Source organism: Gymnoscopelus microlampas, assembly GCF_963454915.1.
Source record: "Gymnoscopelus microlampas genome assembly, chromosome: 15".
Lineage (NCBI taxonomy): Eukaryota > Metazoa > Chordata > Actinopteri > Myctophiformes > Myctophidae > Gymnoscopelus > Gymnoscopelus microlampas.
The window spans coordinates 44,718,207-44,735,706 of NC_139952.1; the positions used below are offsets into that span (position 1 = coordinate 44,718,207).

Consider the following 17,500-nt stretch of genomic DNA (forward strand, 5'->3'; position numbering starts at 1 on the left):
AGAGAGATACAGAGAGAGAGCTACAGACAGAGAGACAGAGAGACAGACAGAAAGTGAGAGAGAGAGGATACAGAGAGAGAGAGAGAGGGAGAGAGGATACAGAGAGTGAGAGAGAGAGAGCAGGCGAGGGAGGAGGACCTTCAATGAGAATTTGAAAGAGAGAGAGAGAGAGTTGAAAGGTGACCCTCAACATTGTGTGTGTGACAATGTCCTGTTGGTAAAGGTACAAACCTTCATTTTGCTCATGCTCAGGTTACACTGTATAATACTGTAGTGTGTGCGTGTGTGTGTGTGTGTGTATGTGTATGTGTATGTGTATGTGTGTGTGTGTGTGAGAGTCAACGGACCCCTATTGGTAACACTGTGTGCGGATTAAATGTTCTCCCAGCAGGCCATCCAGGTGAAGAGTGTGTGTGTGTGTGTGTGTGTGTGTGTGTGTGTGTGTGTGTGTGTGTGTGTGTGTGTGTGTGTGTGTGTGTGTGTGTGTGTGTGTGTGTGTGTGTGTGTGTGTGTGTGTGTGTGTGTGTGTGTGTGTGTGTACTTGTTTTACTATACTTGTGAGGATCATTAATGTCCCCACAAGTATAGTAGAATGTGAGACAAAGACATTGTGAGGACCAAACATAGATCTTTAGAGTTTGGACAGCTTTTTTTTACAGTTATTTTTTGGCCATTTTCATTCGCTGTCCTAAAATGTTGATGTCCTCACAAGTATAGTAATAAAATCGTGTGTGTGTGTGTGCGTGTGCGTAGGGTGTGTTGTGATGCTGGGTGGGTCCTGCTGGTGGGAGACATTGGGCCTCCTCAGCGCACGGTGCCAAGACCAACATGGAGGAAGTTAAACGGTGTGATCTGATTCTCTGCTAGACTCTAACAGCAGCTTCACAGGACTGAGCATGACACGCACACACACACACACACACACACGCACACACACGCACACACGTTCTTAACTGGCCTGAAAATTAACCCATTAAGACCTGAGGCGATTCTTTAAAAAAATCTAAATCCTAAAAGTTTTTCGGAATTTTTTTTATAAAAAAAAATATTTTCACGATTTTTCAAAAATAGCAGATCTACAAGCTCATAGCGCGGCACTCGGTGCCGCGCTATGAGCTTGTAGATCTGCTATTTTTGAATAGCCAAAGACATCTAAAGTGACACAGAAGCGTTCCAGGTATCAATGGGTTTTAAGACCCGGCCCTAACTGGGCCCTATACTGTGCCGGCCCGAAAAATCACCATACTTTTAGGCACGAAAACCTGAAAAGGTGTCATTATTATGTGCTTAATGTCCTCAAAGTCACGCATCCAACAAGCTGTGAACTGAGCAGATTGGACCTTCCGTTCGATCAGCCCATTTTCAAATTGAGTTTTTGGCCATTGTCGCCCGTTTTTCTTTAATAACACGGGCTAGGAAGGTCGGACGACGACAAACTAGATACCCGAATAAAGTTCACTTTGAGCTTCATCCAACACACCCACTGACATTTCCGTCGGCCTTACCGTCAGGCCGCTAGGGGCAGTTGATATGTCTTTTATTGTGGGTAATACGTTTTTTCTTTTCTTTTTTCTTCAGGGAACCCGAGGCTCGGCCCCAGCCCGACTATTAACACATTGAATGCCTAAAACGAATTAACTCGTTTTTAGCTTTTCATCACTTGAGTGCCAAGATCTGCTAAAAACGAGTTAACTCGTTTTTAGTAAAAAATTAATTTTTCAAATTTTTTTTTTTTTTTTTTTTTTTTTTTTTAACTTTTTTTTTTTAAAGTTTGACCCAAAGACCAAGGAGATATGAATTTTGGAAGATCTTTACTCTCATCCACTTCCTTGTTAACTTAAAACTTTAAAATTTTGTATCTCGGCTCCTGAGTACTTTTTTTTTTTCCATTGAAAAATCTCTGGCATGAATAACAATAGGCAGTGAAAATAATTCAGGCAGTCAATGTGTTAACTCTCTCAGTGCCAGACCCCGAGTTATCCCGAGTTTTTACTGAATACCCTCCCTGCCAGAACGAAAAATCCCGAGTTTTTTTTTTTAAATTAAAAAAATATTATTTATTTTTTTGAAAAAAAAGTGTTCAGAACCCAAGATATCATTATCTGAAGATGTGCAGCTCCATCCACTCCTTGTTTAACTTACAACTGAAAAAGGCTGTATCTCGCTTCCTAAGCACTTTTTTTTTTACTTTGAAAAAAAAAAAAAAAGAAATCTTCACACAGTTCGCAATAATCTTTTTATTTAATTGGCACTGAGAGAGTTAACATAGATTTTGGGGCCCAGCTCGGCCCATTAAAACGTCGGGTCGGGTATAGGGTATATAGGGTCAGGTTCGGGGCAGAATTTTGAAGAACTCACACACGTTGTTGTATTGTTTTGTTTGTTACCTGTCCTTGCTGTGGCTGTGCGATGATGATCTGTCCGGGCTGGATGGTCTGCTGTGCGTTGGCCTGCTGACCCTGGACCTGCTGACCCTGGACCTGCACGGCCCCCCCGGGCTGCTGGGCCAGCGTGAAGTAGTACTGGACGGGCTCGGCGGGGGCCACCTGCTGACGCACCTCCTCCTGAACGAAGAAGAAAAGGCAAAAATATAGAGAACGTCTCAATGACTGAAAATGTGAAATGATGACGTTTTAGCTTATTATCGTCATTATAACCCATTCAAACCGGGAACGCGTCTGTCTGTGTGACATTTTTTTTATTTCTTTGGGCTATTCAAAAAATAGCAGATCTACAAGCTCATAGCGCGGCACCGAGTGCCGCGCTATGAGCTTGTAGATCTGCTATTTTTTGGGAAATATCGTGGATTTTTTTTTTATCGTGGAAATATCGTGGCAAATCTGTTTTTAAAGCGAACATTTGTAACTCAAATCTTTGCTTCTGGGGGGATTCTACAAATGGGTCCATCTCAAAATATTTTGTCCCAGGGATTCCAGGGTCCCCCCCCCCTAGGGTGACCACCCGTCCCGAAATTCGCGGACCCTCTGTCCCGCGTCCCGCACAAGCAGAGCAATGTCCCGAAAATCAAAGATATGAAAAAAAAAAGAGAAATGTTCTTTTTTTTTTATAATAAAATCGGTAAAATCAGGCAAGAATAATAATTAAATAACATAACCCTAACCTAAGCCTAATCTTAACCCTAAAACCGAAATAAAGAAACCAAAAACTGGAAAAAAACGCAATCCGCCCAGAACCGCGCAAAAATACTGCACGTGCTGCGCGCGTGTGCATGTGTCCCGCGATGTCCCACGGAACGGGTACGTCTGTCCCTCAATGGGTCTGTTGAAGGTGGTCACCCTACCCCCCCCCCCCCCCCAGAAGTTGTACCAGAGTTAAAAAAAAATGTTCACTTTGAAAAAAATAAATGTATTCAAAGACTTGCACACATTTTCAAAAATAGCAGATCTACAAGTTCCGGTGCGCGACATGCTTCCATTAGAAGACATGCTGGCTTCTATGGAATCCAAATGACCAACAAAGGACACAAGGACACACACACGCACACACACAAGCACACGCGCTATCAGCCCATTACATCTCCATGAATTATTGTTGCAGGTGTAACCGTAGATGAGTGTCGGGCGCGCGTCTGATAAATAACTGATGGGGCTTGGAGGCCACGGTATGAGTAATGTAATCTGGACCCAAAAGATCCATTAACACACGGACAGACAGGGCTGAGCCTCCCTCCTCCATCCAGCCAGGTCAATAGTATACAGTAGAGCACCATGCCATGCCGCACCGCACCACCAGTGCTGGAAACAAGTACTCAGATATTTTACTTGAGCAAGTACTCCAGTACATGGGTCTATATCAGTGTTGATTTTGACAGCAAACTTTGATTTAGTTTTAGTCATAGTCTTTTGAATGAAATTCCATTTAGTTTTAGTCATATTTTAGTCATCTGAAATGTTTTACTGTTAGTCTAGTTTTAGTTGACTAAATATCATAAGATTATAGTCGACTAAAACTACAGTTGATTTAGTCGACAAATATGTATTTTGTCGGTGCCTTGATGGCGTCGTAATGGCTGATTTTACACTTGCATGCTGAAAATAGCCGATCTACAAGCTTGTAGATCTGCTATTTTCAGAGCGCAACACCCGACCAAACATAAAATTACTTTTCTTTTAGTTCTACTGGATCTCTTCCCCAATAGTCCCGCCCTAACACTGTAGTCTAGTTTTTATTTGTTGACGGAATTGTCAATATATTTAGTCTTAGTTTTAGTCATCATAGCTTAGTTTTTATTTAGTTTTTATTTAGTTTTCGTCAGTGAAAAAAAGGTAGTCGACGAACATTTTTCGGTCATAGTTTTAGTCGAGGAAATCATCACTGGCCTATATACTTGGTCCCCTCCTTTTTCAGTGGAACCCGCTGGTGGCAGTGTGTCCGTGGGTGAGAGCGTAAACACCCCTCTCCCTCTACACCACCTCTCTCTTCAGTGGAACCCCGCTGGTGGCAGTGTGTCCGTGGGTGAGAGCGTAAACACCCCTCTCCCTCTACACCACCTCTCTCTTCAGTGGAACCCCGCTAGGTGGCAGTAGTGTGTCCGTGGGTGAGAGCGTAAACACCCCTCTCCCAGCTCCATGAGCACACAGCTGAGAGTGTAGGATGTTTACACTCCTTCACACGGTCTCCCGGACAACGCTCGCCTCGCCCCGGCCGTCCGGCTGCCGGCCATCTCTCTCTCTCTCTCTCTCTCTCTCCCTCCCCCTCTCTCTCTCTCTCTTACAGAAGAACCCCAGACAAACGGTTCTCTTTGCAGCGATAAGACAACGGTCACATCGTCGCGGTCGGGGCAGAACAACCTTGTATCTCCATATTTTAACCCCATTCAAAAATTGCAGATATACAAGCTCATAGCGCGGCACTCGGTGCCGCGCTATGAGCTTGTAGATCTGCTATTTTTGAAAAATTGTGAAAAATGTGTGTGTATATATATTCCCCCCCACCAGAAGCAAAGATTTGAGTTACAAATGTTTGCTTTAAATATATATATACTAGAGGTCCGGGCGGCCTACGGCCGCCCGAAACCCCCAGCCGCGCACGGGGCCCAGCGTGGGCGCGTGTATATATGGGATGAACATTTGGAAAAAAAAAAAAAAAAAAAAAAGTTGTAATGTAAAAGTAAAAAAATTGAGAAAAAAATTGGGAAGAAATAATATTTTTTATGTTTCAGGGGGTCCGCGGACCCCCTGGTGGTGCGCGCCAAAGTCGTCGGATGAAAATCTCCAAACGGTAAAAAAAAAAAAAAAAAAAAAAAAAAAAAAAAAAAAATCATGCAGGTTCTTGCTTGTTTCTGGCGTGGCATCCCAACCTGGCATCCCAATGCCGGCGATGTGTACTTCCGGGTTGCATAATGATGACATCACTGTCGAATCCTTTGCTGTCATGAACCTAGCCTGGTGTGTTGACCAGTAATGATGACATCACTGGCTAATCCTTTGGTGTCATGAACCTAGCCTGGTGTGGAGCAGAGCAGAGCAACGTGCTCTTGTTGTTTTGGGGATTTTCAATGGCGGGCCGTCGTGTTGTGTTGGCCTCGGTGGTACGCACGGTAAGCGGTAGGAAGCTGCTTCCACTTCCGTTGTGTCCGACATTTGGTGAGTAGAATTAATTATGTTGCGAGGTGGGAACGGTGTAGTGAGGCATGGCAGGTGGCCTACGCGAAACGTAAATTCAGGCCGCCCGCCGTGGCGACAGTGTTGGCGACATGTGGTGTGACGGTGTTGTGTTTAGTCGATAACAGAGCTGTGGGGTGTGGACACCGAGGGCACGGAAGTTGCTCGGCATTTATATAGTTAGATATTCAAAGATTTGCACACATTTTCAAGATTTAAAAAGAATAAGCAGATCTACAAGCTCATGGGTTGGCACCGAGTGCCGCGCTATGAGCTTGTATATTTGCTATTTTTGTAAACCTAACCCTCTAAATACTTCATCCTAATCCTGAATCTTTTCCTAATTGTAATCCTTAACTCCCCAAAATATTTTTAACCATAAAAAAACAGCCATTTCTCTTTGCGAGGACCAGGAAAATGGTCCTCACAATTTTCCAAATTCTACTATATTTGTGGGGACATTTGGGCCTCACAAGAGTAGTAATACAAGTATGCACTAAGCACGTACACACACACACACACACACACACACACACACACACACACACACACACACACACACACACACACACACACACACACACACACACACACACACACACACACACACTTAACAGTTTGCATCAGAGTCAGAGATGGAGTGCGAGGATGTGTCTTCTGGCGTCATCATCATCTCCCGGGCCGTGGGTTAGTTGTCGGGGGCAACAAGACGCTGCAAACATCCGACTGAAAGCCCTCTCTGCCATAAAAACCCAGCTTCCAGTCAAGGATGTTTACAGCGCCTCCTGACTGCCAGTGATGGGACGGCAGCCAAAGAGCCGGTGGGCTCCATTGACCACGGCGGCGCCTTGACAACGCTTTACGTGCGTTTGTCCAAACGGCACAGCGTGACAACAAAGACAAAAAGGAAAACTCACACAAACACACACCAGTGTTGATTTTGACAGCAAGTTTTGATGTAGTTTTAGTCATAGTCTTTTGAATAACATTCCATTTAGTTTTTGCCATATTTTAGTCACCTGAAATGTTTTAGTTTTTGTCTTTGTCTAGTTTTAGTCGACTAAATCAGTGGTTCTCAAACTTTTTCATGTCAAGGACCCCCAAATTGACAGTTATTAGCCTGCGGACCCCCATTTCAAAAGATATGCCAGGGACCCCCATAAGAGATGATTTTTTTTACGGCTCTAGCAGTGATTCTCAACCATTTTAATTTCAAGGACCCCCAGTTTGACATGCATTAGGGCTACGGACCCCCATTTAATGGCATTTCTATCACTTGGACCGCAATTTATATTGTAAACCCTATGTCAATTTAACTCTGAGAGTGTACAAGTGGAACCAAATGGACCCGTTAGGGTCCATTTGGTTCCATTTGTACACTCTCAGAGTTACAGACCCATAAGGGTCCATTTGGTGCCTAATCTATCATTTAGCTGGGGACCCCCTGGAACTCCCTCAAGGACCCCTGGGGGTCCCCGGACCCCACTTTGAGAACCAATGGACTAAATACTAAATATCATAAGATTTTAGTCGAATAAATCTACAGTTGATTTAGTCGACTAAAATGTATTTTGGCGGTGCCTTGATGGCGTCGTAATGGCTGATTTTACACTTGGTTGCACTCTGAAAATAGCAGATCTACAAGCTCACAATATTGTGAGCTTGTAGATCTGCTATTTTCAGAGAGCAACCAAACATAAAATGACTTGTCTTTTAGTTCTACTGGATCTTTTCTCCACTAGTCCCTCCATTAAAAAAGAAGTCTAGTTTTTATTTGTTGACGAAACTGTCAATATATTTAGTCTCAGTTTTAGTCATCATAGCTTAGTTTTCATTTCGTTTTTATTTCGTTTTCGTCAGTGTAGTCGACGAACATTTTTCATCATAGTTTTAGTCGACGAAATCAACACACACACACACACACACACACACACACACACACACACACACACACACACACACACACACACACACACACACACACACACACACACACACACACACACACACACACACAGCAGAACAGAACACACTGGGGCGGCAATGATCGATTACTTTTTCGATTAATCGAAGTGTTTTTTTATTTATTTATCAATTAATTGATTAACCACTTAAATGTTAATTTGTACTTTGTTGCGCAACGTCAGGCAAAACTAGCGAAAATATCAGATCTACAAGCTCATAGATCAGCCATTTTCACTATTTATTTATTATTTTGACATTTTTTGGGAGTTTTAAAAAAAACTTTTAGCCTATAATGGACATATTAAGGATTGATTATTTTATTAATTAATTATGAATGTAATATATAATAATTTATAATTGAATCATTATTTTTTTCATTTATTATCCATTAAATGGATGAGTTTGATTAACTCTCGCAGCCCCAGCACACACACTGTTAGACAGCACAAGAAGTGAGCGTTTGCCCCGCCCCCACCTGTCGTTTGGGGGGCTTCAGCTCGTCCCGGGGGACGATGTCGATCAGGAAGTCAAACTGGTCGAACTTTGTGATGGCCATGGCGATGTCGTTCCTCTGTAACACACAAAGAAGAAGAAGAAGAAGAAGAGGGGGGTGAGTGGGGAGTAGAGCTGTGCAAAAAAATACGGCAATATATCCCATGCCTGGTGATGCTTGGCGAAACGTGCATTGATACAGATGGCTACTGTATTAATACGGCAGGAGAGAAATACAAGAGAGAACAGAAAATAAAACAAATAAAAAAGAGAATATTTTAATTGCATTTGTTTATAGGAACTCTCTGGGATTAGAAATATAATAATTTACTTTAAAGATCTCTGTGGGCCTGAAATGTAAGTGTTTTCATTTGTGCAATACTGCCGTTATACAGAATAATAAAGAGGAAAAAAGATGGGGAAAGAAAGGAGGGGGGATTGGGGGGGGGGGGGGGGTTAGTCCAGTCCAGTGATGAGTCCAGTGCCTTGATTCAATAAGCCAGCAGATACCTAAATATAAACCTGGACCATTTGCTACCCGCTCAACGCTGCTCTGTTCTTTCCCAAAAATAGTCACATGACTGTGGGAGGGGAGGGGAGGGAGGGAGGGAGGGAGAGAGGGGAGGGCGATCGAAAGGAATCCAAACACAGTTCCAAAGTTGTCACTTTGACTGAGCTGTGTCTCTGTCACATGAGCCGTCACACAGTCACACACAAAACAACTGAATTGTGGCCCTCAGCCTGAGTGCCGCGCTATGAGCTTGTAGATCTGCTATTTTTGAAAAATCATGCAAATTCGTGCAAATCTTTGAATGTATATATTTTTAAACATTTTTAACTCAAATCTTTGCTTCTGAGGGGGGGTCCCTGGAACAACATATTTTGAGTTGGGGGTCCACAGCCAAATACATATAATTTTGGGGGTCCTTGACATACACAAAAAAAAGGTTTGAGAACCACTGATTATACGTTTTTTCAAAAACGGTGCCACGCTATGAGCTTGTAGATCTGCTATTTTTGAATAGCCAAATAAATCTAAAAATGACAGATTCGGGACAGATTCCCGTTTTTTTTGTTTTGTTTTTACTATTTTTTCAAAAACACGTCAAACACGTCATTGGCACCCAGTGCCATAGCGGTAAAAACACGTGAAACACGTTAATGGCACTCAATGAGTTAAAGTAGCAATACCACCATATAAAAAAGACTGTTTCAAGTAAAAGGCCTGTGTTCAAAATGTTACTTGAGTAAAAGTACAAAAGTGTTGGCATGAAATACATATCATCTTGGGGGCCCTTGACATGAAAAGGTTTGAGAACATTAAAAAAATGAATAAAAAAAAACTGTTAGGATTTAGAAGACATTTGTAGAACCCCCCAGAAGCAAAGATTTGACTTACAAATGTTAGCTTTAAAAGTATATATATTCAAAGATTTGCACAGATTTTCAAGATGAGCTTGTATATCTGCTATTTTTGAATAGCCAAAGTGTAAAATAATGTTTACAGCTCAAATCTAAAATGACACAGGATGTCCTGGATTGAATGGGTTAAAAGTTCCTATTTATCACAATAACAACCCATTTTTTTCAAGGTTTGATAGAAAACCAAAATCTTAACGTTTTGCCAGTTATTTGGGGGGCTCACTTTGCATTTAACTTGTGGCCCATGAAACGGTGCTCTAACACAGTGGTTCTCAAACGTTCTCGTGCCAAGGACCCCCAAACTGATATGAATGTGGCCGCAGACCCCCACCCTAAAAATATGTTGTGCCAGGGACCCCCAGAAGCAAAGATTTGTGTTTAAAAATGTTTAAAAAAAAGATTGAAATATTTGCACACATTTTCAAAGATTTTTCAAAAATAACAGATCTACAAGCTCATAGTGCGGCACTTGGTGCCACGCTATGAGCTTGTAGATCTGCTATCCCCGGACCCCGGGGATAGCAGGGGGATCCCCACTTTGAGAACCAATGCTCTAACATCAACCCCTACGGTTCCCCGACCGCGTGAGAGGAGGGAGAGAGAGAGAGAGAGAGAGAGAGCGCCAGTAAAACGTGCAACGTTGTCCTGACATCACAAACAAAACCTCCGCTACTGTAAACCCCCCCGCAGTGTGTAAACCCCCCCGCAGTGTGTCCCTGTGGAATTTTCCACAGGATATTGGCAGTCAGGCCCCCCCCGCCCACTCCCCCCGCCTCCACCATGGTCTATATATAGTAGACTGATTAATATCCACTAATACCAGGACACGTCCACATTTGTTGTATTGATGAGCGTTGCTATGGCGATGTGATCGGCGTGGCCCCCCCGGCACAATGGGATCAGAGCTCTGCGTGTGCGTGTGCGTGTGCGCGTACGCGTGCGTGCGTGCGTGCGTGTGTGTGTGTGGCTTGACAGCGTGGCGGAAATAGCCAATCTATCTACGTGTGTTGTGAGTTTGTAGATCCGCTACTTTCAGCCGCCGTTTCCCCAGGTTGAACTGTGGTAAACGCATAATAAATTGCTAACGTGCGTTAGCTGCACACGTCACACACACACACACACACACACACACACTGCGCCATCTGCGGTGTAAAATGTAATTAACCCATTGAGACCTGAAGCCGATTCTACATGTCTCCTAAATCTCAACAGTATTCTCAAAAACGTATGTTTCTATATCAGTGGTTCTCAATCTTTTTCATGTCAAGGACCCCCAAAATTATATGTATTTGGCCACGGACCCCCATCAAAATATTTTGTTCCAGGGACCCCCAGAAGCAAAGATTTGAGTTTAAAATGTTCGCTTTAAAAAATATATATATTTCAAAGATTTGCACGCATTTTCAAGATTTTTCAAAAATAGCAGATCTACAAGCTCATAGCGCGGCACTCGGTGCCGCGCTATGAGCTTGTAGATCTGCTATTTTTGAATAGCCCAAAGTGTAAAATAATACGTTTTAGCTCAAATCTAAAAATGACACAGTTCCAGGTCTTAATGGGTTAACATGTGTATGACCTTCCACAGTTTGGCGGGGTGCTACGTAAAAGTGTGCCGTGCTACTAGAAAGGAGCAGGCCGCTCTGTTGTTGGGGGGAGAGAAACACCTGGGACCCTCCGAGGGTGATGTTTGTTGGACATGGGGGGGAGGGCGAGAGAGAGAGAGAGAGGAGTAGGTGAAGCATCCTTCCTAAGATGATCTGAAGAAGAGCTTTTTTTTTGTTTCCCCGGTATACCAAATCTCTCTCTGCCAGAAATAGCCTCATCTACCGGCTCACAAACGGGTCGTCGAAAGTTTGCCTTTTAATGACATAAGAACAGGGATGCTAGGGTTCATGTTAGTTGAGTCCCTCAATCGGTACACTCTCTCCCTCTCTTTAAAACACACACAACATTTTAGGAAGCCAATTTTATGATTGATTTACGATTTCTTTGGGGGCATTTTTAACCGCAAGTCTAAAGCCGGAAAATAGCCGATCTACAAGCTCACAACGTGTCGCAGCGCGACACGTTGTGTGCTTGTAGATTGGCTATTTTCCGGTGTCTGACATCGCCGCACGACTAAGTATAAAATATGGGAAACTCCCTAAAAGGGTCCCTAAAAAATAAACCATAAAACAACCATTTTTCTTTCCTCGTCTATTAAACATCTATTCCTCAAATTCTACTATACTTGTGGGGACGTTTGGTCCTCACAAGTATAGTAATACAAACACACACACACACAGCTAATCTCTCCGAAGTATGCGAGCGGATAAAGCTGCCTTTTTTTATTTTCACTCTTTCATGTCCCGGCGGCTGCTCCTCTCCCCTCTTGACATCCAGGTGTGACCAAGCTCTGCTTCTTCTTCTTCTTCTTCCCTGGCTTTCCAAAGCGCGTACCCCTTCCCCCTCCCCCCTCCCCTCCCCTCTACCTCCCAGCATCATCCCAGGATCCATGTTGAGTGGCAAAATGGCCGGAGTAGGAAAAAGTGGGTCACTGGCAACCCGGGCCTGGCTCTGCTTTCAGAGGCCTCTCCAAGAGAGAGAGAGAGAGAGACGGAGAGAGAAGGAATTCTACAACAGCGGGATAGAGATAGAGACCCTCCCTCAGGGGGGGGTGGGGGGGGTGCTGCTGGTTCTGGGACCACCGCTTGCTCTCTGCTTGTTTGCATACAAAGTAACCAAAAGTTACCGCCCCGAGTAGAGAAGACCACCCAAAGCTCACTGGAGTCTCTCCTACACTCAAACTTTTTCATGTCAAGGACCCCCAAAATTGACACGTATTAGCCCGCCGACCCCCATTTGAAAAGATATGCCAGGGACCCCGCCACATAAGAGAAGATTTTTACGGCTCTTGCAGTGATTCTCAACCATTTTAATTTCAAGGACCCCCCAGTTTGACATGCATTAGGCTACAGACCCCCATTTAATGGCATTTCTATCTCTTGGACCCCAATTGATATTGTAAAATCAATGTTAATTGAACTCAGAGAGAATACAAATGGAACCAAATGGACCCGTTAGGGTCCATTTGGTTCCATTTGTACACTCTCTGAGTTACAGACCCATAAGGGTCCATTTGGTTCCTAATCTTGAATTTAGCTGGGGACCCCCTGGAACACACTCAAGGACCCCTGGGGGTACCCCGGACCCCACTTTGAGAACCAATGCCCTACACTGTCCACCTCTCACTCTATCTCTATCTCTCTCTCTCACTCCGCTATCTCTCTCCCCTTACGCATCGTGAGCTTGTAGATCGGCTATTTTCAAATGTATTAAATGTTATATAGGGCTGATGTATGTTTTGTAATAATAATTAAAAATCTACAAAGTAACTCGAAACTAAAGTTTTCAAATGAACGTAGTGGAGTAAAAGCACAATATTTGGATCCGAGACGTAGTGGAGTAGAAGTAAAAGTATTGGAAATTGGAAATCAGTCACGTAAAGCACAAATACCTCAAAATTGTACTTAAGTACAGCACTTAAGTAAATGTACTTAGCTACTTTGCACTACTGTCACTATAGAGAAAAATAACTAAACGGTAACAGACCGCCAGCTGCCTGTAAAAAAGAAAATATGTCCAGAAGAAGGAGGATGTTATTAAAGACACTGTAGATGTGACAGTGATAAAAGCTACATGGATGTAAAGATGCACACTAACGCAACAGAGGAGAGACGTGAGAGAGTTGTGTGGAAAGAAGAACTCAACAAAAAGACATGATGCCCGATTTATACTCAGGCAGGCCGGGTGCCCTGTGTGACGTGCAATGAAAACACGCGATCTACAAGCGAGCTTGTAGATCGGCCATTTTCGATGTGCAACTAAAGATAAATCAGGCCTTAGGGTCTTGCTGGTGTGTGTGTGTGTGTGTGTGTGTGTGTGTGTGTGTGTGTGTGTGTGTGTGTGTGTGTGTGTGTGTGTGTGTGTGTGTGTGTGTTCACCTGCAGCGTGCGTCTCTTGTTGTCCTCCGTGTGGATCCAGGCTCGGAGGGTGAGCTCTGTGATGAAGATCTGAGCCGCCTTGGCAAACAACACTGGTGCTTCGGCACTGATCATCTGTACACACACACACACACATTATACCGTGGTTAGACACACACACACACACACACACACACACACACACACACACACACACACACACACACACACACACACACACACACACACACACACACACACACACACACACACACACACACACACACACACACACACACACACACACATTATACCGTGGTTAGACACACACACGCGGGCACGTGCTTCAGTCCTAAAAATATTTTGAAGACCCTTTTAATCCTGGTTAGAATTAGATGTATTGTAATACCTGGCATCACCAGTGATTCAGTGCAGACCTTACAAAGACCTCAGACTGAATTTGAGACCCAAAACCAAACCATATTTACTGTATCTTGTGTATTTAAGCACAGTAATTATCCATGTACATACATGTGTGTGTATATGTATATATATATATATATAAACATTCTTTTGTGTTGTGAGCTTACAGATTTGTCGACTATCGTACAAAGATGTATACGTGGCTGCGAGTGGCTAACCCTCTCATTGTCACGAATCCCCTCTATGCAGTGTCCTGGCACTCTCACATGCACGATGTGAGAGTGGTTTCCTCCGCCATCGGTGTGTGAATGTGTGTGTGAATGGGTGTACGTAATCTCGCGGGACGCGAGAATCTCGCGGGAGTTCACGCCATCAGAGCCGTTCTGTACGAACGGCAGCTCGTGTGTGACAAACAGTGCATGTGAGAGTGCCAGGACACCGCACAGGGGGGATTCGTGAAAGAAAAACGAAGTTTGGAGCTGCTAAAATAGGCGAGTTTCGTTGTTACACAAACTCCCATTCTGCCGGTGGGAGGGCTCTCCACAATGGACAACAGGGGCTTCTATGAACAAAGTGAACTGCCCCTGGTACGTTGGTGAGTGATTAGCGACACATCAAAGCAAATACCATTCAAGAGTGGATCTCTCCTTTAATACTGACAAACCAAAAAGGCAAATTTTACATGTTGTTTGTCTCGGTGAACGGCTGATGATGTATCTGTCCGGCCAAACAAGCAAGTACATCATCAAAGCCAACAGGCCGGGCTGGACAGGACACAACCCCCCCCCCCCCCCCCCCCCCCCCCCCCCGCAAGACACCCCCCCCCCCCCCCAGGTATCCGTACAGAAGCTGCTGCGTCAGTGCTGACAGCAGGTAGCTGTGTCTAAAGTCATCTCCTGATCTCTTTTAACTCTTTAAGCCGCTACTTAACTTGATGACGGCGCAAAGGGCCCTGCGGGCTGCAGCACGATATGTATCCCCGGCTCCCGCACGCACATGTTGTCCTATGGGTGTGTCCTAGTCTCTGTGTGTGTGTGTGTGTGTGTGGACCAGGAATTAGCGATGTGTCGTTCATGATCGATTCGTTCAAAAGAAATAGTTCATTTGCCGTGAACGAGCTCGTTCACTTTCTGAAACTGTTACGTTCAAGCACGACGTTTTTACACACATTATAAAACATACATTAACCACTTTAGCCCTATTTTATACCTAGGCAATTTGAAAATAGCAGATCTAAAAGCTCACAACGCGTCGCGATGCGATGCGTTGTGAGCTTGTAGATCTGAACGAGAACGAATCATTTGAACGAATCATTTAAACGAATCATTTGGACGAATCATTTGAACGAATCATTTGAACGAATCATTTGAACGAATCATTTGGACGAATCATTTGAACTAATCATTTGAACGAATCATTTGAACGAATCATTTGAACGAATCATTGCCATGAACGTGAACGAAATTTTTCGTTCACTGAAATGAACTTTTTTTCCCACCACTACCAGGAATAGTGCTGCTGCTGGTGCTGCTGGTGGTTGCTAAGACGGTGCTGGTGGATGCTAAGCTGTTCTGTAGCAGAGAGAGAGCACTCCTCTTGTTCTCTCTCTTGACTCTCTGTGACTTAATCCATTAGGACCAGGAACGCATCTGTCTCATTTTAACATTTCTTTGGGCTATTCAAAAATAGCAGATATTCAAAAAATAGCAGATATCGCTATGAGCTTGTAGATCTGCTATTTTTGAAAAATAGCGAACATTTTTGCAAATCATTGAATATATATATTTTTTTAAAGCGAATATTTTTAACTCAAATCGTTGCTTCTGGGGGGGGGGGGGATCCCTGGAACGAAATATTTTGAGATGGGGGGGTCCGTGGCCAAATACATATAATTGTGGGGGTCCTTGACATGAAAAAGTTTGAGAAGCACTGATATAGAAACTTTTTTTTTTTCAAAAAAACTGTTAGGATTTAGAATCCAAGTTTCAAATTAGCCACTAACCTGACCGGGCTTAGAGGCTAAAGGCCATTGCACAAAGGATGCGATTATTGCGATTATTAGGTTGGCTCAGACAGGGTGCGTTTTTTCCGTGCGAATAATCGCATCCTGTGTGCAATGGCCTTAACACTGAGGGTCCTGATGTCTGAACATCACCCAGGATGGACGTCTTATTATGTCTGCATTAGGGGTGCAACACTTACTAGAACTAATCAGTTGAATCAATTTGGCATGACACTGTTATACGACTATAGAATAAAATATGGTGGTTAATCAGACCAATAGTTTAGTTCAGGGTTTCTCAAACTTTTCTATACCACAACCCCATACTATGAGGGATTTGTTTTATTAGCCTGGCGTAGACAGACTATATCACTGCGTGGATATGAGTCTGGTGCTTCTATGAGGATGTTTTTTTTCCAAGCGGGCGGGATCAAAACAATGACTCTCGACGCAATTGGTTAGACCTACAAACCAACTACCAATTACAGTCTCCCATATTCGAATACTGGGCCCTGATTGGTTACCCCCATCTTCTGGAGCAGGAAATGGATTCTCTATGGAGCGGTGCCAGACCCAAATCGCAGAGTGCAATTTTTTTTTGCACTCGCAGATTCGTCTGGTCCCAGGCTAGTGTTTTATACCATGGACCCCATACTATGAGGATCTGTTTTATACCATGGACCCCATACTATGAGGATCTGTTTTATACCATGACCCCATACTATGAGGATCTGTTTTATACCATGACCCCATACTATGAGGATCTGTTTTATACCATGACCCCATACTATGAGGATCTGTTTTATACCATGACCCCATACTATGAGGATCTGTTTTATACCATGACCCCATACTATGAGGATCTGTTTTATACCATGACCCCATACTATGAGGATCTGTTTTATACCATGACCCCATACTATGAGGATCTGTTTTATACCATGACCCCATACTATGAGGATCTGTTTTATACCATGGACCCCATACTATGAGGGATCTGTCTTGGTGACTCTGTGCTTCCGTTGTCTGGTGACCACATGGATGATGATGATGGTTTCCTCACCTTCACATCTTCATCCAGCTTCATGATTTTCTTGATTCGGGCCAGAGGTAACTCCTGCACTCGGAAATCCTTCTGAAACGAGACCATGGGGGGAGGTTATCTGTGTTCTTCTTCTGAAAGTAGCATTTAACCCATTAAGACCTGGAACTGTGTCATTTTTTAGATTTGAGCTAAAAAAAAGCATTATTTTACACTTTGGGCTATTTTTGAAAGATCGTGAAAATGTGTGCAAATCTTTGAATAAATATATATATTTTTAAAGCGAACATTTTTAACTCATATCTTTGCTTCTGGGGGGGTCCCTGGAACAAAATATTTTGATGGGGGTCTGCGGCCAAATACATATACATTTTGGGGGTCCTTGACATGAAAAAGTTTGAGCATCACTGATATAGAAACATAGGTTTTTCAGAAAACTGTTGAGATTTAGGAGACATGTAGAATCGGCTTCAGGTCTCAATGAGTTAAACAACAATGTGTGAGTGAGGTGGTGTGTGTGTGTGTGTGTGTGTGTGTGTGTGTGTGTGTGTGTGTGTGTGTGTGTGTG

The 17,500-nt window shown here is 43.5% G+C and overlaps 1 protein-coding gene across 9 annotated transcripts in view; it reads right to left on the minus strand.

The window, feature by feature from the left end:
- nfyc (nuclear transcription factor Y, gamma) overlaps positions 1–17,500 on the minus strand; it is a 62,275-nt gene that overhangs the window by 20,056 nt on the left and 24,719 nt on the right. For 6 of the 9 annotated variants that reach the window (XM_084081033.1, XM_084081034.1, XM_084081032.1 and 3 more), the window contains exons 3-6: positions 16,954–17,025; positions 13,487–13,600; positions 8,065–8,160; positions 2,388–2,564 (exon numbers count right to left, since the gene is read on the minus strand). In XM_084081033.1, coding sequence (XP_083937159.1) covers positions 2,388–2,564; positions 8,065–8,160; positions 13,487–13,600; positions 16,954–17,025 — 459 coding nt within the window. The remainder of the gene's footprint in view (positions 1–2,387; positions 2,565–8,064; positions 8,161–13,486; positions 13,601–16,953; positions 17,026–17,500) is intronic. The other 3 variants (XM_084081029.1, XM_084081031.1, XM_084081030.1) reach the window with 1 other exon arrangement.